This window comes from Salvelinus namaycush, chromosome 38, assembly GCF_016432855.1.
Source record: "Salvelinus namaycush isolate Seneca chromosome 38, SaNama_1.0, whole genome shotgun sequence".
In the NCBI taxonomy this organism is placed as follows: domain Eukaryota; kingdom Metazoa; phylum Chordata; class Actinopteri; order Salmoniformes; family Salmonidae; genus Salvelinus; species Salvelinus namaycush.
Genome location: NC_052344.1, coordinates 8217884 through 8243851, shown reverse-complemented (window position 1 = coordinate 8243851; position 25968 = coordinate 8217884). Strand labels below are relative to the sequence as shown.

At 45.6% G+C, this 25968-nt stretch overlaps 1 protein-coding gene across 7 annotated transcripts in view; it reads left to right on the top strand.

Annotated features, from left to right (window-relative positions):
* LOC120032055 (nuclear respiratory factor 1) overlaps positions 1–25376 on the top strand; it is a 31348-nt gene extending 5972 nt beyond the window's left edge. For 2 of the 7 annotated variants that reach the window (XM_038977990.1, XM_038977989.1), the window contains 8 exons: positions 7561–7719; positions 9589–9792; positions 10631–10729; positions 11176–11256; positions 12878–12928; positions 13439–13596; positions 18212–18372; positions 23861–25376. In XM_038977990.1, coding sequence (XP_038833918.1) covers positions 7561–7719; positions 9589–9792; positions 10631–10729; positions 11176–11256; positions 12878–12928; positions 13439–13596; positions 18212–18372; positions 23861–24021 — 1074 coding nt within the window. In that variant the 3' untranslated portion in view covers positions 24022–25376. The remainder of the gene's footprint in view (positions 1–7560; positions 7720–9588; positions 9793–10630; positions 10730–11175; positions 11257–12877; positions 12929–13438; positions 13597–18211; positions 18373–23860) is intronic. The other 5 variants (XM_038977991.1, XM_038977992.1, XM_038977995.1 and 2 more) reach the window with 5 other exon arrangements.
* Positions 25377–25968: the final 592 nt, after the last annotated feature.

The window sequence follows — 25968 nt, the reverse complement described above, 5'->3', positions numbered from 1 at the left end:
AGATGAGAACCCTCGTCTGGCCAGCAGATGGAGCCAGTTGGTTATAAATCCCTCACTGCTCAGACTATGGTTTCATGCGTTGGTTATGCTAGAAAATGACATGCTTCAAGGACAAATGTCCCTTTTAGGTCAATTTCGTCAAGGTTGTCACCTGTTCTCATGATAGTTGCCACTAGTTTATCCAGCATGAGTTGCTCGTTAGAACTATAGATCCTATTTGATGTAGTAGTCTAATGTCTTCATGAGACAGATTTGGAATCCATAATGAGCTAAAACAAGGCTTTCCGATATGCCCGTATTGTTTTAAGATGCAGATATCCTCCATCTGGCTGTCAGGGTGTGGTGCCAGTCAGTATGTAAGAGAAAGTAGAGTGAATGCTGTGTCCTGGTCCACACTAGAGTCCTGTTCTGTAGGCACGAAGCGGACTGAAACAGGGAGGTGCTATCTGAACTTATCCAAAAAGTAAGAGGCACTCATTTTTGTTTTTCCATTCCAAAGTGTTTTGCTTCGTTGTGCCCTAATGAACACAGCCCAGAGATGGCTCACAGAGTAGTCTTCATCCCAAGTGGCGCCAGCTTGTTTACTTCACTGCTGACACAGTCATTGGATCGTCATCATCAGAGACTTGGTACCATGGATCGCCCTCAGAGACACTACCCCAGGGAGAGGGGACAGAGGCAGCCAATCACTGAGCCCACAGGGATAGAAACAGCCAATCACAGGGCCCACAGGGAGAGGAGCGGCCAATCCTGTCTCCTCTGGGGCAGGCATGATAGAACCAGGAAGAATCTCGGCGGTTGTTTTTTTTTGTGTTTTTTTTATGAGTTGAGGAGAGGAGGATCTGTTGCCTTACTTCACTCTGCCTAAGCTGGTTGGCAATGGGGTTACGGAAGGTGTGTTTTTATTTTTTTATTTAACCAGGTAGGCCAGTTGAGAACAAGTTCTCATTTACAACTGCGACCTGGCCAAAATAAAGCAAAGCAGTGCGACACAAACAACACAGAGTTACACATGGGATAAACAAACATACAGTCAATAACACAATAGAGAAAAAAGGGGGGGGAAAGAAAGTATATACAGTGTGTGCAAATGGCGTGAGGAGGTCAGGCAATAAATAGGCCATAGTAGCGAAGTAATTACAATTTAGCAAATTAACACTGGTGTGATTGATGTGCAGATGATGTGCAAGTATAAATACTGGTGTGCAGAAAAGTAAATTAAAACAATATGGGGATATGGTAGGTAGATTGGTTGGGCTATTTACAGATGAGCTATGTACAGCTGATGTTTAAAGTTAGTGAGGGAAATATCAGTCTCCAAAATTTGAGATTTGTTCCAGTCGTTTGCAGCAGAGAACTGGAAAGAAAGGTCAGCCAAAGGAGGTGTTGGCTTTGGGATGACCAGTGAGATATACCTGCTGGAGCGCGTGCTACGGGTGGGTGTTATGGTGACCAGTGAGCTGAGATAAGGCGGGGCTTTACCTAGCGAAGACTTATAGATGACCTGGAGCCAGTGGGTCTGGCGACAAATATGTAGCGAGGGCCAGCAGACGAGAGCATATAGGTCGAAGTGGTGGGTGGAATATGGGGCTTTGATAGACTGCATTCAGTTTGCTGAGTAGAGTGTTGGAGGCTATTTTGTAAATGACATCGCCGAAGTCGAGGATCGGTAGGATAGTCAGATTTACGAGGGTATGTTTGGCGGTGTGAGTGAAGGAGGCTTTGTTGCGAAGTTGGAAGCTGATTAATTTTGGATTGGCGATGTTTAATTTGAGTCTGGAAGGAAAGTTTACAGTCTAGCCAGACACCTAGGTATTTGTAGAGTTCCACATATTCTAAGTCAGAACCGTCCAGAGTAGTGATGCTAGGCGGGCGGGTGGGTGCGGGCAGTGAACGGTTGAAAAACATGCATTTAGTTTTACTAGCATTTAAGAGCAGCTGGAGGCCACGGAAGGAGTGTTGTATGGCATTGAAGCTCGTTTGGAGGTTTGTTAACACAGTGTCCAAAGAAGGGCCAGGTGTATACAGAAGGGTGTCGTCTGCGTACAGGTGGATCAGGCAATCACCCGCAGCAAGAGCGACATCGTTGATGTAAGCCTGAGAATTGAACCCTGTGGTACCCCCATAGAGACTGCCAGAGGTCCCGGACAACAGGCCCTCCGATTTAGCACACTGAACTCTGAGAAGTAGTTGGTGAACCAGGCAAGGCAGTCATTTGAGAAACCAAGGCTGTTGAGTCTACCGATAAGAATGTGGTGATTGACAGAGTCGAAAGCCTTGGCCAGGTCGATGAAGACGGCTACACAGTACTGTCTTTTATCGATGGCGGTTATGATATCGTTTAGTACCTTGGAAACCAGATTGCACAGCGGAGAAGGTACGGTGGGATTCGAAATGGTCAGTGATCTGTTTGTTAACTTGGCTTTTGAAGACTTTAGAAAGGCAGGGCAGGATAGATATAGGTCTAACAGTTTGGGTCTAGGGGGTCTCCCCCTTTGGGGATGACGGCGGCAGCTTTCCAATCTTTAGGGATCTCGGACGATACGAAAGAGATTGAACAGACTGGTAATAGGGGTTGCAACAATGGCGTCGGATAATTTTAGAGAGGGTCCAGATGGTCTAGCCCAGCTGATTTGCATGTGTCCAGGTTTTGCAACGGGGGGGGGGGGGTTCTGGAGAGCCAGGTAAAAGCAGTATCCCAGGACACTCACCTGGCTGGGGCCAGAGTGACGGGAGAGTGTGGGCTTTGTGGAGATGTAGTCTGTCGATTGCTACTCTGCTGAATAGGTGTCTCTTTCAAAAGAGATGATCTCAATGAGACAAACCTGTATACATGTATGGTTAAATATAGTAGTGGAGTGGAAGACATGGTTGTGCCAGGAGACAGGCTCAAATAAGAGGTTGTAAGATGGATAGGGATTGAGTGACAACCAGGGGAGGGGAGTCAGCCTGACTATCCCTGGAGAGGCTCATCTGGCTGGGTTTGGGGAGTTCACGACAGGGCCCTGGTGGCTGGTGGTATGGAGAGCCTAGGAGCAGTAGGTGAGTCAAGAGACCAGCCAGGGTGAGCCAGCCCATAATTACAGCTCTTTGGGTTTGGAGTGGCTGGCTGCTGATTGGCTGATAGCCTGCCGGATTAGACCAAAGGGAGGGGGTTAACGCCACACACAGTCACTGTAATTAGGCCATCTGTCCCCCAATCCCCCCCCCAATAAACCAGCTACAGGTGGAGAGACAGAGGCACTGAGGAGCTTACTATAGCTGTTGCTACCTGCTACATTAGTAAACTAGTCTTTGTCGGACTCCATTTTATAAACTCTGACAAATGTGTGTTTCTGTTGTTTTTGAGAGGGTTTCTCCAAACGCTAATTCACTGGCTGCAACTACAGCAGGACGGAGACGAAGACGGGTCAGAATGGCTTTCTCAAAACATTTTTATAGTATGATTATGTTATCACCAGAGGTTACCCATCCATGTTTCAGACTATCCAGAGCCAGCCAAGGCACTGCCATTTTGTCTACTCTCTCAGAACACAGAGCAAACTGGATAGCTGTGTGGTGATTCTATTTTTAGCTAAATTTACTCAGTGATGTCAATGTGGGTAGATGCTGCAGTGGCCCCATCCCTACCCCGGCCCCAGTATTACCAGGGACACTGAGGACATGGGGACTAAACCCACCCCAGCTGGGGAAGACACACACACACACAGGGCTAAACATGCCACATGGGACTGGTAAGGCGCGCGGGGGACTGGTAAGGCGCGCGGAGGTGTGTGTGTTCCACCCCCTTCGTCTCCCAGGAAGAGGGGGCAAATCAGAATAAATAAATGAGGAGGCCTCTTGTGCAATAGGTTGGATGAGTCCAAGCAATCAGGCTTCATTGTGGTTAGCCGTCAATCCTAAATGTTCAGAGTACAGTACAGAGTACAGCAAACCACTTAAACAGTAGGGAGAATGAATGAAACATCAGCCACCTACTACTTCAATAACATGTTAACAGACTGCTGTAGTGACCAGAGGAGATTCAGTGAGATTAACCACAGTTCAATAACATATTAACAGACTGCTGTGGTGACCAGAGGAGATTCAGTGAGATTAACCACAGTTCAATAACATGTTAACAGACTGCTGTAGTGACCAGAGGAGATTCAGTGAGATTAACCACCGTTCAATAACATGTTAACAGACTGCTGTAGTGACCATAGGAGATTCAGTGAGATTAACCACAGTTCAATAACATGTTAACAGACTGCTGTAGTGACCAGAGGAGATTCAGTGAGATTAACCACAGTTCAATAACATATTAACAGACTGCTGTAGTGACCAGAGGAGATTCAGTGAGATTAACCACAGTTCAATAACATGTTAACAGACTGCTGTAGTGACCAGAGGAGATTCAGTGAGATTAACCACAGTTCAATAACATGTTAACAGACTGCTGTAGTGACCAGAGGAGATTCAGTGAGATTAACCACAGTTCAATAACATATTAACAGACTGCTGTAGTGACCATAGGAGATTCAGTGAGATTAACCACAGTTCAATAACATGTTAACAGACTGCTGTGGTGACCAGAGGAGATTCAGTGAGATTAACCACAGTTCACAGACTGCTGTAGTGACCAGAGGAGATTCAGTGAGATTAACCACAGTTCAATAACATGTTAACAGACTGCTGTAGTGACCAGAGGAGATTCAGTGAGATTAACCACAGTTCAATAACATGTTAACAGACTGCTGTAGTGACCAGAGGAGATTCAGTGAGATTAACCACCGTTCAATAACATGTTAACAGACTGCTGTAGTGACCATAGGAGATTCAGTGAGATTAACCACAGTTCAATAACATGTTAACAGACTGCTGTAGTGACCAGAGGAGATTCAGTGAGATTAACCACAGTTCAATAACATATTAACAGACTGCTGTAGTGACCAGAGGAGATTCAGTGAGATTAACCACAGTTCAATAACATGTTAACAGACTGCTGTAGTGACCAGAGGAGATTCAGTGAGATTAACCACAGTTCAATAACATGTTAACAGACTGCTGTAGTGACCAGAGGAGATTCAGTGAGATTAACCACAGTTCAATAACATGTTAACAGACTGCTGTGGTGACCAGAGGAGATTCAGTGAGATTAACCACAGTTCAATAACATGTTAACAGACTGCTCGGTGACCAGAGGAGATCAATAGGGGGTGCTGTTTGCACTTTGTAAAAATTTCGTTCCCAAATTAAACTGCCTCGTACTCAATTCTTGCTCGTACAATATGCATATTATTATTACTATTGGATAGAAAACACTCTCTAATTTCTAAAACCGTTTGAATTATATCTGTGAGTAAAACAGAACTCGAGTTGGAGCAATCTTCCTGTCAGCAAGTGAGAAATCTGAAATCAGTCAGGCTGTTCTGAGGTCAGTTTATTAATTTGCATGTCTTCTATTGGTTGAGATGCACTGCATACGCCTTCCCCTGGATGTCAGCAAATAGTGAGAATTGGAATGGAGTTGCTAGGCAGATCTGAGGCCATATAAATGGACTGGGAACGTGGGGTCCAGTCTTTCCTTCTTTCGCCATGACGCAAGACAGACCTCAGGATGGCGTTCTAGAAAGCTCCCGTTATAGCCCTTAGATATATCCGGCTCTGATTTTATTCGATATAGGTGTTAAAGACATCATAATGTTGTTATTTTAAACCGAGTTATATCAGTTTATATCAGTATATTGCGATTTTCGGATATTTCTTTGTGCTGCGTTCTAGTGAGTTGGGCACGTCTGGGCCACATGGCTAATGTCTACTGCTAATTCCAAAGTTGAAGGCGACAATCTACAACCGAGCAACGATTCTTTTGGACAAAGGACAACTTGCCCAAGATTCTGATGGGAGCTCATCAAAAAGTAAGAACTATTTATGATGTTAATTCGTTGTTCTGTTAAAAAATGTAAAACTCATATTCCGCCATTAATTTCGGTGCGGTCTCGCTTTAACGCACGCTGTATGTCGTAGTAACGTTAATTTTAAAAATCTAACACAGCGGTTGCATTAAGAACTAATGTATCTTTCATTTGCTGTCCAACCTGTATTTTTTATTCAAGTTTATGATTAGTTACTGATTAGATTAGGTGCCTCTCCCAAGATTTCTCCCGACATATTGTTGGCAGCTTGGCTACTATTCTCATTGTATAACCACGATTTGTGCTGCTAAATATGCACATTTTCGAACAAACTCTATATGTATTGTGTAATATGATGTTATAGGACTGTCATCTGAAGAAGTTTGAGAAGGTTAGTGAAAAAATTTATATCTTTTGCTGGTTTATTCGTTATCGCTATTGTTGGCTTGAATCAATGCTGTTGTGTGGTTGGCTATTGTAGTAAGCTAATATAATGCTATATTGTGTTTTCGCTGTAAAACACTTAAAAAATCTGAAATATTGGCTGGATTCACAAGATCTTTGTCTTTCATTTGCTGTACGCTGTGTATTTTTCATAAATGTTTTATGATGAGTATTTAGATAATTCACGTTGGTCTCTGTAGTTATTCTAGTTGCTTTGGTGAGAGTTGTGATGGTGGCTGCAATGTAAAACTATGATTTATACCTGAAATATGCACATTTTTCTAACAAAACATATGCTATACAATAAATATGTTATCAGACTGTCATCTGATGAAGTTGTTTCTTGGTTAGTGACTCTTTATATCTTTATTTGGTCGAAATTGTGATAGCTACCTATGCAGGGAAAAAATGGTGGGGGAAAAAAAGTTGTGTCTTTTGCTATCATGGTTAGCTAATAGATTTACATATTGTGTCTTCCCTGTAAAACATTTTAAAAATCAGAAATGATGGCTGGATTCACAAGATGTGTATCTTTCATCTGGTGTCTTGGACTTGTGATTTAATGATATTTAGATGCTAGTATTTACTTGTGACGCTATGCTAGGCTATGCTAGTCAGCTTTTTTACTGATGGGGGTGCTCCCGGATCCGGGATTGTGACCAAGTAGAAGTTAACAGACTGCTGTAGTGACCAGAGGAGATTCAGTGAGATTCTCACCCTCTGTGGTTAATCTGGCCAGTGCAAAATGGGTGTGTTTATATCTGGATGTTGTTGTTTGTTATAGTACAACTGATGGAGACTAGAGTGTCAACTATTGAGGCGGTTCAGGTTTTCTGCCCAGAACAGGGTTTTGTTCATTTGGGCAGGCAACAGAGAAAAGTTGTCAAATGTTTTTCAGCGGAAAACGAAAGAACGCAGTCCAGGTGGTCCCTCCAGGTTTCAGTCTGTTTTCTTCCATTTAGTGCCACCCAAGTTCAGAGCCATTAGGCCAAGATTGTGTTAGTTCATCAGTCAGGGAGGCAGACTGGAGCCTCAGTCATAGACTGGCCTGTAGATAGACCTCAGTGCAGTGTGGTCTCCTTTTTAGAAATCCTTTTTCTGGGCCCAGTCCACCTCAGCAAGCTGCAGGTAGGTAATCAATACCGCTTTCCTCCCCCTAGTCAAGGGCACGTGTGTGTGTGTACCACTCACCCCCCTGTATCTTGTTTCCTCTGGTCAGGCGCAGCTGCGAGCGTTCATCCCAGAGATGCTGAAGTATTCGACGGGCAGGGGCAAGCCTGGCTGGGGCAAGGAGAGCTGCAAGCCCATCTGGTGGCCAGAGGACATCCCCTGGGCCAACGTGCGCAGCGACGTGCGCACTGAGGAACAGAAACAGAGGGTGAGGTTGAAAACACACTTTCCCTGTGAATTGCCTCCCTGGTATCATTACAATGTTGAACATGGTAGAGAGGTAGGAGGATTGCCTCCCTGATATCATTACAATGTTGAATATGGTAGAGAGGTAGGACGTTGTGGAGGTCAAAGGGTCTTTGAGTGGAGACGGTTAGCCTTTTACGGCTAGGGGTTCCGCTAGCGGAACGTTTCGACATCCGGTGAAATGGCAGAGCACGAAATTCAAAAAAATTATTAGAAATATTTAACTTTCATACATTCACAAGTGCAATACACCAAATTAAAGCTTAACTTCTTGTTAATCTAGCCACCATGTCAGATTTCAAAAAGGCTTTACGGCGAAAGCAAACCATGCTATTATCTGAGGACAGCACCCCATCAAACAAACACATGACAATCATAATTCAACCCGCCAGGCGTGACACAAAAGTCAGAAATAACGATATAATTCATGCCTTACCTTTGAAGATCTTCTTCTGTTGGCACTCCAATATGTCCCATAAACATCATAAATGGTCCTTTTGTTCGATTAATTCCGTCGTTACATCTCTAAAATGTCAATTTATTTGGCGCGTTTGATTTTTTTTAAACGGTTCCAACTCGTGCAACATGACTACAAAATAAGTTAGCTGTAATCTTGATCCAAACATTTCAAACAACTTTCCTAATACAACTTTAGGTATTTTTTTACGTAAATAATCGATAAAATTTAAGATGGGATAAACTGCGTTCAATAGCGAATAAAAACAAAGTGGAGCGAGCTTTCAGGTCGTGCGCCCCAACCACAACAGTACACTAGACTCGACCCTCGTTTTTAACGGCCCTACTTCTTCATTTCTCAAAGGAAAAACATCAACCAATTTCTAAAGACTGTTGACATCCAGTGGAAGCGATAGGAACTGCAAGCAAGTGCCTTAGAAATCTAGATCCACATAGAAACCTCATTGAAAACACTGTCACCTCAACAAACAAAAAAAATTCCTGGATGGTTTGTCCTCTGGGTTTCGCCTGCCAAATAAGTTCTGTTCTACTCACAGACATAATTTTAACAGTTTTCGAAACTTTAGAGTGTTTTCTATCAAAATCTACCAATTATATGCATATCCTAGCTTCTGGGCCTGAGTAGCAGGCAGTTTACTTTGGACACGCTTTTCATCCGGATGTGAAAATACCGCCCCCTAGCCCGAAGAGGTTAAAGAATAACTTGGTGGGATAGAGTTCTACCAGGGACAATCCAGCACTAATAACTTGGTGGGACAGAGTTCTACCAGGGACAATCCAACACTAATAACTTGGTGGGACAGAGTTCTACCAGGGACAATCCAACACTAATAACTTGGTGGGACAGAGTTCTACCAGGGACAATCCAACACTAATAACTTGGTGGGACAGAGTTCTACCAGGGACAATCCAACACTAATAACTTGGTGGGACAGAGTTCTACCAGGGACAATCCAACACTAATAACTTGGTGGGACAGAGTTCTACCAGGGACAATCCAGCAATAAGTTATGTGGAAATGACTTCTTTACTGTTTAAAATATGTTTAGTTATGAAGCATAGGTATCAATGAATACAAATGTACATTTTGTTTCGTGAGTTACTTTTTTACATAAAAGACAACAATATACAAAAAAAGTATAGCATCAGAATATCATTGCAAGGAAATTACTTATTCAAATTACTTATGTATTGCAACTAAAGCCCAGACTGAATTCAGCTCCGTTTCACTAAGTTAAGCTATAGTGAAACGTAGCGTAATTCTGTCTGCTTTTTGTTGTTTCCTGTACTCTTGAAACCCAATCTACCAGTCCCCTTGTATAACATCTCCTTTTGCTGTGGCGCCCCTTGCTAGGTGTCGTGGACGCAGGCGCTGCGGACCATCGTGAAGAACTGCTACAAGCAGCATGGGCGCGAGGACCTGCTGTACGCCTTTGAGGACCAGGTGCCACAGCACACGGCCATGACCACAGCCACCCACAGCATCACCCACCTGGTGCCCTCACAGACCGTGGTGCAGACCATCAGCAACCCCGACGGCACCGTCTCCCTCATACAGGTCAGGTTTCCCATAGGTACAGATCTAGGATCTCCCTTAACCAATATTTGGTCAAGCTCCGGGGTAAAGTTTCCCCTAGGAACAGATCAGCTTATCTTTTAGTGGGGTAATGCTAAACTGACCCAAGTTCAGCGTCTAGGGGCAACTTAACCCTACTCCACAGATCAGAGGTCACCTAAACGCAGAGTCAAGATTAAGGTCCCAACATTCCGGGAACGTTCGCAAAGTTCCCAGGTTTTTTAGAAATCCCGATTGGAGGATTCCCGGAATCAGAAGGGAATAAGCTGAGAGGGACAAACTGGGAGTCCTCCAACTGGGATTTTGGAAAGACCTGGGAACTTTGGGTGTGTTTCCGGAATTTTGCAACCCTACTAAGGATCCAGATGGCGCAGTCCCCCCTCTCTCTAGGCGGCCGCAGGCCTCTCCCTCGCTAGGCGGCCGCAGGCCTCCCCCTCGCTAGGCGGCCGCAGGCCTCCCCCTCTCTAGGCGGCCGCAGGCCTACCCCTCGCTAGGCGGCCGCAGGCCTCCCCCTCGCTAGGCGGCCGCAGGCCTCCCCCTCGCTAGGCGGCCGCAGGCCTCCCCCTCGCTAGGCGGCCGCAGGCCTCCCCCTCTCTAGGCGGCCACAGGCCTCCCCCTCTCTAGGCGGCCACAGGCCTCCCCGTCTCTAAGCGGTGATTAAAAGATGCCCTGGATGATGATTTGGAGGGATATAATCCATGGGAAGGATTTGGCTGTTTTGTACTCAAGCCAGGCTGCCCATTGTAATCTCCCTTTTCCCTCTCTCTCTCTCTCCACCATCTTCTGTCTGTCCCTCTCTTTTTCCCTCTCTGCCCCTCAGGTGGGCACAGGGCAGACGGTGGCCACTCTGGCCGATGCTTCGGAGCTGCCAGGCACAGTGACCGTAGCCCAGGTCAACTACACTGTGAACGACGGAGAGGTACACACACCACACACCTCATCAGTCTCTCAGAACACAAACACACTCACACACACTTACAAATACACACACTTGTAGAGACACCTGATTCTCCTATCTGATGACTGTATGCGGTTGTAATGGCAGTCCCTCCTGTGTGTAAGGTGTGTTACTACTATTCTGTGAGGAGTGTTAGCTGTTACTGTTAAATCTCCAGAGTAGTGAACATAGCGTGTAGCTGAAAGGTTTCTCTAACTGGCTCCATTACACACTTTTAGGCAATATGCCCCTTTACACCCTATCACTTTTATAATAAAAAAATACAAAACGATTTTGATGGCGTTTTAAGCCTGAAGGTCGTTTTTCTGCAGTGTGCGGACAGCGTCTCCTCTTTTTGAGATGCTAATGTTAACCATCTCCTGATTCCTAATTGGCATATATCATTCCTCACCTCTCCTCGGCAATAGTTGATGTGTGGTGAGCTTTCTGGCGCAAAGGGGCAGTCCAGACCACACCCAGGTGGGTTCTACACATTGGTCATGGATGAGGTGATTTCCCCCTTACTATTTAAAGCGCTGATAGGGATTTTTCTGCCATTGAAATCCTTGGGCGGGCCGCCTAAACGCTTTATCGGGTCACCTAAGTCCATACAGTGAGGGAGAAAAACGTTATTTATAGATTTTCGGGATGGAAAAACACTTTTCAGTGTAAACTGAAACGACAGATATATAGGATGTAGAAAAGACAAATAGACATATATTAGAATATGATCTTTGAGAACTAACAATCACCAAAGTAAAAACAATAAATGTATCAGTATTGATTTTGTTATTATGCTTGAGCAAAATAACACCGCATTAGCCATGGCAGAACTGCAGGAAATTTGCTTTAAAACTGCAATATCTTCTCTCAGCTCCATGGAGAAATATGTAGAACTGCAGAAAATTTACTTTTAAACCCCCCCGAAAAATGATCTCCGCTCCATGGAGAAATGTGAGCGAGCACTGCAGGAAATGAACTTTTAAAACCTCCTGAAAATGATCTCGGCTCCATGGAGAAATGTGTAGAACTGCGGGAAATTGGCTTAAAATGCAAATACTACTGTACACCATCAAGATGAGGGCCTCTTAAATTCAGCTGCGCCTACGGGCTGACTGCGCCCGTTGCCGTGCCCGTTGCCACGCCCACCACCTAAGCCCTTTTTTGATCCAGAAAAAACCCTGCGCTGATGTAAAAAGCGCCATAGAAATCAGTCTTGTTTTTGTTTCATTATGTTAAGTGTTGTAGAACATGCAACACTCTGTGGTGTACTTTACACTCTGGGATCCGGCGATACTGCTAGCCATAGATGTGCACGCATGGATAAATCATCCTGTTGGTTTATAGTCCTATTTCATTTTCAAGAGATGATCAATACAAGGCTTTGGTTTTAAACAGAATTTTATATTACTCAAAACTTTAGTGCGTTCCGGCCTCCCGAGTGCGCAGCGGTCTAAAACACTGCATCGCAGTGCTAGAGGCGTTCCCTACAGACTCGGGTTCGAACCCGGGCTGTGTCGCAGCCGGCCGCGACCAGGAGACCCATGAGGCGGCGCACAATTGGCCCAGCGTTGTCCGAGTTAAGGGAGGGTTTGGCCGGCCCGGGATGTCCTTGTCCCATAGCGCACTAGCGACTCCTTGTGGCGGGCCGGGCGCATGCATGCTGACTTCGGTCGCCAGTTGTACTGTGTTTCCTCCGACACATTTGGTGCGGCTGGCTTCCGGGTTAAGCGAGCAGTGTGTCAAGTAGCAGTGCGGCTTGGCAGGGTCGTGTTTCGGAGGACGCATGGCTCTCGACCTTCGCCTCTCCCGAGTCCATAGCGGAGTTGCAGCGATGGGACAAGACTAACTACCAATTGGATATCACAAAATTGGGGAGAAAAAAAAGCTTTTAATCATTTTAATCAACAACAAAAAAATGCTTTTATGCGTTGTCTGAATATGTTAGCCAACAAAACATTTTTATTGTAATGTGCATGATGTGGTATTTGTAGGATTGTCATAAATCACTATGCCTTCATCTCTTGTTGAGGAACATGTCATATTTACTGTTCTGTAACCCTGAAATGCAACTTCATACTCTGTTTCAATATCATTGCTGAATACCAAGTTCTCTCTACTCTTCACCAGAATATGTCGGTGTGTCGCACGTTACCGATGGAGGTGTCGCCACAGTTTATTGTAAGCGGCAGATATACGTCACATGTTATGTTAATTGACTACGACAAATGTTTGTCGAAGGATCACAATCATACTTGTTTTTGTTTGTCGTAGTGTAGAAACACCCTAACTCTGCCTCTCTCTGTCCCTTTCCCCCTCTCTTCCTCTCTCCATCTCTCTTACGACTTCCTCTCTCCATCTCTCACTTGCTCTCACCCCCCTCTCCCCCTCCTCTCTCCACCTCTTACCATCTTTTTTCTCTCCCTCTCTCTTACCCTCTTCCTTCTATCCTATTTCCCTCCCTCTCCTCCTTCCTACCTCCCTCTCCTCCTTCCTCCCTCCCTCTCCTCCTTCCTCCATCCCTCCCTCCCTCTCCTCCTTCCTCCATCCCTCCCTCCCTCTCCTCCTTCCTCCATCCCTTCCTCCCTCCCTCCCTCTCCTCCTTCCTCCATCCCTCCCTCCTTCCTTCCCCCTCCATCCCTCCCTCTCTTGCCCTATTCCCTCCCCCCTCCATCCCCCCTTACTGGCCAGGTTGAGCAGAACTGGGCGACTCTGCAGGGTGGGGAGATGACCATACAGACCACACAGGCGTCCGAGGCCAATCAGGCGGTCGCGTCCCTCGCCGAGGCCGCTGTCGCCGCCTCCCAGGAGATGCAGCAGGGAGCCACCGTCACCATGGCACTTAACGGGTAGGGCGTGTTCATTAGGGCACATCGTCACCATGGCATTTAATTGGGTAGGGAGTGTTCATTAGGGCACATCGTCACCATGGCACTTAACGGGTAGGGCGTGTTCATTAGGGCACATCGTCACCATGGCATTTAATTGGGTGGGGAGTGTTCATTAGGGCACATCGTCACCATGGCACTTAACGGGTAGGGCGTGTTCATTAGGGCACACCGTCACCATGGCATTTAATTGGGTAGGGAGTGTTCATTAGGGCACACCGTCACCATGGCACTTAACGGGTAGGGCGTGTTCATTAGGGCACACCGTCACCATGGCATTTAATTGGGTAGGGAGTGTTCATTAGGGCACACCGTCACCATGGCACTTAACTGGTAGGGCGTGTTCATTAGGGCACACCGTCACCATGGCATTTAATTGGGTAGGGAGTGTTCATTAGGGCACACCGTCACCATGGCACTTAACGGGTAGGGCGTGTTCAGGAGGGTTGGGGGGTTGGTCTCAAGGGACAAGCAGGGTCGTCCAGCCAGGCGAAGAAAATGTGCAACTCAACAGCATTGTGGACAATCAGGCCAAATGCTGTATCTGCACTGACTCTGGGAGTAGATGACTATTGTGAGTACTTAGTCTGGGGGACCAGCCTTCATAATGACAACACATAGATACCACAGCCATTGGATGACCCATCCATGTTTACTTAAAGGCCTAGTGCAGTCAAAAATATGACCAACTGGGCCTGGCTTCATGACGTAATGCACAACCTCATACGGACCTTCTGATAGGACAAGGCAGAGCCCTGTTGGTCAGGTGACCAGTGGGCTGTCCCCCTGGCACTTTTATAAACCATCTCAATTCCCCCAGGCTCCACAGCGAACTGCTATTGGTTCGACTACTGTAGGCTAGTTGGTGAATGATGTCCTCATGACCTGTGGACCCATTAGCTGAATACTGAGAGTAAAGATACTCACTGGCAAGGACTGCAGGACAGCGGCCTTTCTTTGTCAATACTGTGTTTTACCCAAGAGTTACTGACAGTCATCAGTGTGTATGTTTTGAGTTACTGACAGTCATCAGTGTGTATGTTTTGAGCTACTGACAGTCATCAGTGTGTATGTTTTGAGTTACTGACAGTCATCGGTGTGTATGTTTTGAGCTACTGACAGTCATCGGTGTGTATGTTTTGAGCTACTGACAGTCATCAGTGTGTATGTTTTGAGTTACTGACAGTCATCAGTGTGTATGTTTTGAGTTACTGACAGTCATCAGTGTGTATGTTTTGAGTTACTGACAGTCATCAGTGTGTATGTTTTGAGCTACTGACAGTCATCAGTGTGTATGTTTTGAGCTACTGACAGTCATCAGTGACTGCTGTCATCTCTAACAGGTCTATTGTGAAATAGATTTGATGTCAGTGAGACTAAACTGTATATTTAAATGTTAAATCAAATAAAAACTCTGTAACCATGGTACAATGTTACAGAATGTCATTACCTAACACACTGTGTCAATCTAAAAACATCCAAACTGAATGAAACCTGCAGAAACATTTTGAGATTGGGAGAAATCTAATTCTGTAAACAACGTGCACAATGCACACATCTCCTGCTGCACTGCTTAGGGGTGGGGCTCTCTGTGAGCTTAATGCAGGATGCTGGTACAAGGGTGTGGAGTCAGAATCCTGCTGTCCCAGAATGCCGCAGTGGGATTGAGGTATGGTCACCGCCCAAATGCTCTCTCCTCTCTGTTTATAACGGAGTAGGATGAAGTTGTCCATAGAGGCTGATTTTGGGTCAGTTTAGCATGTCCCCCACTGATGGTTAAAGGCCCAGTGCAGTCAAACGGGTGATTTTCCAGTGTTTTATGTATTTCCACACTGAGGTTGGAATAATACTGTGAAATTGTATAAATGATGATAATGCCATTTTAGTGTGGGAGCTGTTTGAAAAGACTACTTGAAATTTCACCATGCAGTAAATTAGTTAATAGACCAATAAGAAAGAGGCTTCCAAACATCTGCCAATAACAGCTGAATTAACATTTTCCCCTCCCCACTCAGACCACTCCGACAGTCCTAGCAAAGTTCTTGCTTGAGAAATTGTCCTTTATTAAGAAGCTATTTTAGTTTAAACCGTTTTAATTGAAAACAATCATGTAAGGTACTTAATATCAAATTATTTCTGGGTAACAATTGAGATAAAAACAGCTGCATTGGGCCTTTAAGGACAGTGCTTGCATTGGCAATGAGGCATCTTGCAGCGTGAACAAAGTGCATCTAGGTGTATTCGTATCAGCAAGTGCTGACACAAGGCCCTGGGGTCTGAGCCGTAACAAGGGAGGGGCAGGCAACTAGGCTGAAGTGTTATTCCCATAGTCTCTAATTGCATAGGTAGTTGTGTTACACCTGTGATGTCAGAAAGAGGGGACGGTTGGAGCAGGAAACTAAGGGTTCCATAGGGACATGGGGTCAGCTGCTTTTTCCTCCCATTTCAGTGTTTCATTTTAGTTCATTAATTAGCCGTTACCTTTGTACTCAACTGCCTCGCCTGGTTTCTGGGGGTGTTAAGTGGTTGCTAACCAACCAATCAGCCACTACATTTATTCCTCATAAAACCACTGCTGAATGAGATTGCGCTTTTCACAAAAGTGTGGTAACGGGTGTTTGAACTAAACAGTAAAACTGGTTTAAAGTAATTTGCTTTTTTGGAACTATTGTGTGTACTAAGTGTGAAGATGCTGGCGGTGCACTTGTTAACACTACGGTAGATGCTGGCGGTGCACTCGTCGACACTACGGTAGATGCTGACGGTGCACTCGTCGACACTACGGTAGTTTGGAGTCATTTCCTCCAGTATCTTGGAGTTCCCATTGGGGCTTGTTACAGGAGTCCTCTTCCCTCCTGGTTACCTCATGTGAGCAGCACTCTGCACTTTGCCAGAACCTTCCGTCCCTATTTCCCAACCCCCAGTTTTTGTTTTGTTTTTCAAAAAGAGCTTACTTTTATCCTAGTGGATGTTCTCATGACAGAATAGTAGAAAATGGGATGTCAATTCTTGTCAGTGTGATCTTTAGTTTGTTCTATAAATGTGAGCTGTAAACAGTCATTCTATGAATCGTTGTGGATGAAACTCTTGGGTGTTGATTATATTTCCTGTGTCGTTTGGCTGGAAGAGGACTAGAAGTTAGTATCCCTGTTGAGGAATATGTGACAGATTCCCAAAGTAAGGTGATTTACCCAGTAAATGACTGGGAGTTTATATATGGAGGTTTGGCTCTCTTTATTTTGATAGTTTATTTGCCGTTAGTCAGCACCTCCACACACAATATTTTTTCTGGGTGTGCGCCAGCTCATGTCTTTTAGATTCCCAAAGTTGACCATGGCAGAAAAGATGCTTTATAATGACCCCATCCCCCCCGTATTCTAATGACCCCATCCCCCCCATGTTCTAATTACCCTTGCTTGTCTTATGTTGCTCTGTGTGTGCTCACTGCTCAATGATTGTTTATATTGTAATTGTTTTTAATAACCTGCCCAGGGACTGCGGTTGAAAATTAGCCGGCTGGCTAAAACCGGCACTTTTACTGAAACGTTGATTAATGTGCACTGTCCCTGTAAAAATAAACTCACTCAACCCCATCCCACCGTGTTCTAATGACCCCATCCCCCCCCCATGTTCTAATGACCCCATCCCCCCCCATGTTCTAATGACCCCATCCCCCTGTGTTCTAATGACCCCATTCCCTGTCAGCAGTCCCTGGGGCACTGGGGTTGGTTTGGGGGGGGTGGGAGGATGGGTGTATTGTTTTAAAGAGTCTCCCAATGCAGAGCCAAATATGTGCAATGGTGCGCTGCCTACTCACCTTCAGATGTGGGGAGTTGAAGTGGGTGTTTGGGTGAGAGTGTTGGGCCTCTGGTACCACCATACAGCCAACTGTAGGCTAATGTTGGGCCTCTGGTACCACCATACAGTCAACTATAGGCTAATGTTGGGCCTCTGGTACCACCATACAGCCAACTGTAGGCTAATGTTGGGCCTCTGGTACCACCATACAGTCAACTATAGGCTAATGTTGGGCCTCTGGTACCACCATACAGCCAACTGTAGGCTAATGTTGGGCCTCTGGTACCACCATACAGTCAACTATAGGCTAATGTTGGGCCTCTGGTACCACCATACAGCCAACTGTAGGCTAATGTTGGGCCTCTGGTACCACCATACAGTCAACTATAGGCTAATGTTGGGCCTCTGGTACCACCATACAGCCAACTGTAGGCTAATGTTGGGCCTCTGGTACCACCATACAGTCAACTATAGGCTAATGTTGGGCCTCTGGTACCACCATACAGCCAACTGTAGGCTAATGTTGGGCCTCTGGTGCCACCATACAGTCAACTATAGGCTAATGTTGGGCCTCTGGTACCACCATACAGCCAACTATAGGCTAATGTTGGGCCTCTGGCACCACCATACAGTCAGGGTTGGGGCTTGGGTTGTTGTCCCCTCTCCCTATAATTGTCAATGTCCACCAGTCTGTCAACGTTGTTTGGATGCGTAGGGTGGACAAATAGCCACGCATCACCTCCTTTCCATCTCTAAGGTGTGTGTGATTGTGTTGCAGTGAGGCTGCGGCCCATGCAGTGGCGACGCTGGCTGAGGCCACCCTACAGGGAGGAGGTCAAATCGTTCTGGCCGGGGAAACGGCGGCTGCTGTAGGAGCACTGACTGGAGTGCAAGATGGCAGCGGTACGTACCACACAACCCCTCAACAACTATTGTCAGGTAATTGACTCACCTGTATAAATCAATGTGAAATAGACCACTGACACTCCTCATACCATTCAAACACACCCCTAACATGACAACACACCCCTAACATAAAATAATAATCATGCCTTTTGTGAACTAACACTGGCACCCCCCCTTTCTAGCTCTGACTTTGCTGAAAGCTACTTAATTGATGGAGAATGTACTTACTGTGATATGTGGTTGTCTCACCTAGCTATCTGAAGATAAATGCAACAGTAAGTTGCACTGGATAAGAGTGTCTGCTAAATGGCTTAAATGTCAATTCAAACAACAGCCCTAACATTGAACCCACGCAGCCCTAACATTGAACCCACGCAGCCCTAACATTGAACCGACGCAGCCCTAACATTGAACCCACGCAGCCCTAGCGTTTGAACCCACGCGTTGTTTCATATACGCCATGCATACAAAACGACTACATCACTCAGTTGAACATAATCCTCCCATATCATGATGACCTGTCTGGAGTGTCAGCTACAGGTGAAACAGCACATACAAACACACACCTGTCCCCCTGCTCTCACTAGGATAACCCAGGTTCCCCAGCTGTGCTGTTTGTGTGTGTGGCTCGTACTCAAAACAAGAAAATAAGTATTTCAAATAGTTAAATAGGCATATGTATTTAAACCCAGGTCTGGTCAGTATGTGAGGGAATAGGACAGGAGCTGCCAGTGAGCTTCTCTATTCTAGTCCACTCTGTGTTGATGCAACAGATGGTGGGCGTGGGCACGAGAGACCCATGTGAGTATGTCTCTACAACTCTGCTGCAGACCGTTCATACTGTAGATGCACATTTACAATACATACTGATTACAGTTATTTAAATTATTTCAGGTCGTATGATACCAGCTCTCATCAGCTGATGGTTACATCATGATCTCAGCAGCAGCTTTTATCCACGTAACATTCCACCTCCATCATTCCAGAAACTCCATCCCTCAACCCAACTCCCATCCTTCAGGCCGTCCCTCTCTGCCTTCAGGGCTAGTTTCCTGTCTCTTCACGTCACTCCCCTGTCCTACAGTGGGCCATGCCCCTGCTGGTGACAATCCCTACCCCCTTCCCCCCAGGCACGGGGGCGTTGTCATCTCCCTGAAGTGCTCTTGCTAAAGAGGCTTTGATCCACTCCATTATCAGTCTATAGTCTAATCACTGGGCCAGCTGTCATCGCCCTGGGACCGGACAGCAACCGGCCTCATGGTGACACACACACTGTCCCCTCCTCTACCACTGCCCACAGGCTGCATTAGGAAGAAGGCCACTAGCAAAGGCGTGTCTTTAAACACCCAAAGCTGATTAGCAAGCATTACAACTACATTTAAAGAAATGGACATCAGGAAGCCTTCTTTCCCCCCCCACAATGTGCCTGCCCATCATTTTACAGTCGCTGCATTGCATTGCAATGAGAATCTAATGCTTTTCTCTGTGAAGTTAACTAAGTGAAGTTAAAGCTGTCCCTATTGGATGTGGTATGTTTCACAGGAGTGACCGACAGTATGACAGACGAAAAACATGTTCCGATTTGGACATGCGTCATACTGTCATTTGCAAAATGGCTACCCTTTTTAAGATGCCCATCTGTTGGGTCGTCACTAGTTAACACAGCCACAACGTCGTAATTATGGCTGAACCCCACCCCTTTCTGCAATGTATCCTCATACAATCTGATTTTAAACCTAACTTTAAGACCAAAAAGACCATTTAGACTTTGTGGCTGTGTTATCTAGTGAAAACCCCATCTGTTGTGGCTTTTTGTGAGCCATCAAAAACTCTGTTTAGTGAATGGACAGGGAGGGAGGCAGCAGAAGCGAGGAGACTGAGGCTAGGAAAAGGCATTGTGGGATAGCTGGAGCCCCTTCCGTGCCCCATCATTCTACACGTGGGTTATTTTAGCCAGTTGGTAGAAGCCACAGCGCTAAACCTCCCTCCCTTGTAGCTTCTGCTGTTAGGATGCATCCCAAATGGCACCCTATCCCCTATATAGTTCACTACTTTTGTCCAAAGCGGTCACAAGTAGTGCACTGTATAGGGAATAGAATGCCATTTGGAACACACCCTTAGTCTGTTAGCTAGCAGCAGGCCCCACTCAGCTAACAACCAGCCCCTTCACCTGTTGGCCCAGTGCTGCTCCTCTCCTGAGCCTGTTGACCTTTACCTAATCACCGTAATGGAGGAGTGGAGGGGCCACTGTTTGAAGTGCTGCCTGATTGGCTAGCTTTGTACCTAGCACACATACACACTCGCACACACTCGTCGACCATGGCCCTCAATGTCACAGTAAGTGAAGTGTGAGCGGCTTGGCCTGGTACTTGACTCAGTAAGCACCGGGCTCTCTCTGAATGCCAGGCTACCTGCCGCATATTGACAACATGTAAACTATATTAGTCTCCAAATGTTTATTGAAAACATAATTACATTTGCACAATGAGCGCTTGTCTCTCAAATACATTGTTACCGTTGTTGGTCAGCTAGCTAGCTAATTGTGCCATATTAGCTTTGACTTGAAATCAGTCAAGACATGGTAAACTTACTATTCCAGACTGCCCCACCCCCCACCACCGTATTGTAAGCCCTGCTACTATACAATCATCACAGCCAGTCAATCAACACAACTTGATTCTGTCACGTAGCTGGACCAAGGGGGCTTATTAGACTACTACAGAGGGGGACCTGGGGCCTCATTTAGAGAAAGCATCATACGAGTCGACCAAATGGATTTACTTGGCATTACATTTAGTGATTTTGTAAATGAAACATAATTGAGACTTTATTAATGTGTCTAGACAGACATTGTTTAAATTGAGTTTCTAACGTTACATTTTAACACTTAAATGTGGTGTTTAAACACATGTTATGAAGGAGGGGTCTGGACCTGGTGGATAAGGTAAAGAGGTGTGGGTTATCATATTGTTGATCACATTTATGCATCATTTTCAAAATGCCTGCATTAGTTATCATTATGCCAGTGTATCACTGAAATGTGGAATGACCACGAGCATCCGCCCGCCACCATACCCAGCTATGACCTCCTTCCCCTAGCCTGTGACACTGTGACAGCTTGTGGGGCTGGGCAGAGACCCACGTGACTGCAGTAGTAATCCCCAGGCAGAGTCTCTCTCACACACACACTCACACACAGCTGGGCAGGGAGGAGAGGCAGTCAGGCTCAATTGGACCATTGTTCTGCAATGCAGCCTCTAAAATGGCTGCCTAAAGCGGTTTGACTCTAGCATGGCTCTCTCTCAGGCCCTAACCCCACCTTAAAGACCCTCATGGACCAAGGCACTATACAGCAGAACTAAAAATGGCCATTTGTCCATTTCATCAGTCCCTTTGTCAATACTGCATTGTATGTGTGGCCAAAATATAGAATAGCATAGAAAAATGGATTGTCCTCTCATTCTGGGAAATTAATATTTCACTTCACAATTACATTTATAACATCAGACAAGAAAATATTGAATATAAATGTTTATTAGGATCCCCATTTAGCTGACGCCATGATGTCAGCTAGTCTTCCTGGGGTCTGACACATAACTAAAAATAAATGTTCAAACAATTACAATTAACGACATTAAACATTGTAGAGGTCCTTGGCTGGCATGGTTAACTACACGTGGTCTGCGGTTGTGAGGCTGGTTGAGCGTACTGCATTAAACAACCTCTCTTTCGTATCGTCTGAGATCCCTAAAGATTGAAAAGCTGCCGCGGTCATCCCCCTCTTCAAAGGGGAGACACTCTAGACCCAAACTGCTACAGACCTATATCTATCCTACCCTGCCTTTCTAAGGTCTTCAAAAGCCAAGTTAATAAACAGATCACCAACCATTTCGAATCCCACCGTACCTTCTCCGCTATGCAATCTGGTTTCCGAGCTGGTCATGGGTGCACCTCAGCCACGCTCAAGGTCCTAAACAATATCATAACCGCCATCGATAAAAGACAATACTGTGCAGCCGTCTTAATCGACCTGGCCAAGGCTTTCGACTCTGTCAATCACCACATTCTTATCGGCAGACTCAACAGCCTTGGTTTCTCAAATGCCTACCTCGCCTGGTTCACCAACTACTTCTCAGAGTTCAGTGTGCTAAATCGGAGGGCCTGATGTCCGGGTCTCTGGCAGTCTCTATGGGGGTGCCACAGGGTTCAGTTCTCGAGCCGACTCTTTTCTCTGTATACATCAATGATGTCGCTCTTCCTGCTGGTGATTCTGATCCACCTGTACGCAGATGACACCATTCTGTATACATCTGGCCCTTCTTTGGACACTGTGTTAGCAAACCTCCAGACGAGCTTCAATGCCATACAACACTCCTTCCATGGCCTCCAACTGCTCTTAAATGCAAGTAAAACTAAATGCATGCTCTTCAACCGATCGCTGCCCGCAGCCGCCTGCCCGTCTAGCATCACTACTGGACGATTCTGACTTAGAATATGTGGACAACTACAAATACCTAGGCGTCCTGTTAGACTGTAAACTTTCCTTCCAGACTCATATTAAGCATCTCCAATCCAAAATTAAATCTAGAATCGGCTTCCTATTTCGCAACAAAGCATCCTTCACTCATGCTGCCAAACATACCCTCGTAAAACTGACTATCCTACCGATCCTTGACTTCGGCGATGTCATTTACAAAATGGCCTCCAACACTCTACTCAGCAAACTGGATGCAGTCTATCACAGTGCCATCCGTTTTGTCACCAAAGCCCCACATACTACCCACCACTGTGACCTGTATGCTCTCGTTGGCTGGCCCTCGCTTCATATTCGTCACCAAACCCACTGGCTCAAGGTCATCTATAAGTTTTTGCTAGGTAAAGCCCCACCTTATCTCAGCTCACTGGTCACCATAGCAGCACCCACCCGTAGCAGTACCCACCCGTAGCACGCGCTCCAACAGGTATATTTCCCCAAAGCCAACTCCTACTTTGGCCGCCTTTCCTTCCAATTCTCTGCAGCCAATGACTGGAACGAATTGCAAAAATCGCTAACGCTGGAGTTTTCGATCTCCCTCACTAACTTTAAGCATCAGCTGTCAGAGCAGCTTACCGATCACTGCACCTGTACATAGCCCATCTGTAAATAGCCCACCCAACTACCTCATTCCCATATTGTTATTTATTTTTTGGTCCTTTTCACCCCAGTATCTCCACTTGCACATTCATATTCTGCACATCCTCCCTAATCTTACTCCATTTGCACACACTGTATATAGACTTTTCTATAGTGTTAATGACTGTACTTTTGTTTATTCCATGTGTAACTCTGTGTTGTTGTTTTTGTCGCACTGCTTTGCTTTATCTTGGCCAGGTCGCAGTTGTAAATGAGAACTTGTTCTCAACTGGCCTACCTGGTTAATAAATGGAATAAAAAAACATTTAGGTTGATGGAGAACAGAAGTGCTACTTTATACTATTTAAACGTGTCTAAGCCTGTATCCCCCCGTCTGTCTCTCTCCAGGCCTGGTGCAGATCCCAGTCAGCATGTACCAGACGGTGGTTACCAGCCTAGCCCAGGGGAACCGGCCCGTACAAGTGGCCATGGCGCCCGTGGCCACACGCATCGACAACACGGTCACACTGGACGGCCAGGCAGTAGAGGTAGTGACTCTGGAGCAGTGACACTGAATCCTCCCTTGGCAGGTGTGTTCCACTGGAACAAAGTCCCAAAATGGCCGCCGCCGGGAGCTGAGGGAGGGATAGTCCGTTTTCGCCATAGAGATAGATAGAGGGCTCATCTTTGTATCTGTGCCATTATAGCGTCTGTGACAGCATGGGCAGTGCCATTGAGGCCATCTCCATTTTGAATTAGTCCATTTTCCTCTTCACGATTGACTGATCCCTCCTGATAACCCGGTTTGACATTACTCCGTCAGTGGAGGATCAGCCAATGAAGTTGGAAGTCCCCCACCAGTTGACTACATTAAAATGGTGGAAGCCCTAAATGGCGCTGGCCATGCTGATACAGCCTTTTGGCCAGTAGAGGCCTCTATCATTCTCTATGGTTTCCACATGCTGCGCTCTGTACAATGTAAAAAAAATATATTTTTTATGTACATCTGCAGGGGAATAAAAAGTGACGGATTTATCAATGCATTGTTTACTATGTGTGTGTGTATATAGTAGGAGATGTTTTTTGTTTGAATGTCCATTTTTAGCTTTGATGTTGAGCATTGTGTGACATGGGTTAGAGAGTATTTAGTATTTATTTCTGCACACCTTAACATTTACTTAAAGAATAACCAAAAAGCCAAGGAGGACGCCACCACCACCAATTCACCTTTCATTCTGAACCTATATCACAGTCCCATTAATGATGTTTTGGTACGATGTGTGTGAGTGTTATTCCATGTTTGTTATAGAATGCGGTTACCAAATCACAATCACTCTCTGCTCTGTTGTCATGGACTTCATATGCAATTAGGTTGTGCCGAAACCCTGGAACCTTTCCACTAATTCCACCCCCTGCTATATTAGTCAATGTTCCTCTTGTACCCTGGATGTCTACGAAGCATCCCAATTATCAACTGTCCACTGTAAGACACTTCACTGCCTAGAATGATTCCAATGAAACATTACTTCTGAAATATGTTACCTGTTGTTGTGTGGTTTATTGTACTGTAGTCCACTCCACACACATACTGGGATTTGTGAAGACTCAGGATTTATTAGTAAGGTATTTTTTTGTGCTGGATATTTGACGACCTGGCTAGGCAGCCATTTTGACTCCAGAGAATATCACAATTGGTGTCTCTAATGCATGAGTAGCTGTCCCTTTTAGTGTTTTTTTTTTATTTTAAACAAAGACGCTCCTTTTGATGTCAGTGGTAGGAACGTATTCTAAATAATTTTATAAATTGAGGGGGACTGTACTGTATACTACAGAGCATTCAATGACTTTTGTATTTGTACAGAATACGTGTGCATTTGTCTGGTTTGATATGACGGTATGAATAAATTCAGCTCATTACAGAGAATCCTCTCCGTAGAATTAATGATTTAGGAAATACATGAGGTGACTGAATTACACCAAGCATGCAGTCCATGTGATTGCCCAATAAAGTGACTACTGTTCACCGGTCACACTAGCCAGTGTCATCATTGAACTCTGAAGGTGAAATACTTCTTTTCTAAAACCCTACTATTATTCTTCACATCATACACTATATTGGTTGTTGTGGGACTTGTTGGTCCATGCCCCTCTTTTTCTACATGGTTTACCGATGTAGTTACCCTGCCATGAAAACTCCATGACCTCTATACACTCCACTGTCATCCCCCTACCCGCCACACACACTCAGAGCCTGTCGTGACGGACGGTCAGGGTCCTGGTTACATCATAAGCTGTATTGCACTGTGCAGCCCTCCCCGTGGTTAAAGCCTGGGATTTGCTAGCTGGGTCCTTCTGTTGCGGAGTGGGAGAGAGAGACGTTGGTTCGGGCCCTAATCCGTCAGGCGTCAACGCACATCCCATTCTGCCTCCCAGATTACAGCAGAGGAAGCAGGTTACAACCTCATGGATGGAAAGATACACCATGTCCTGTTTCCTGCTTTGCTGTCTTCTCTGTA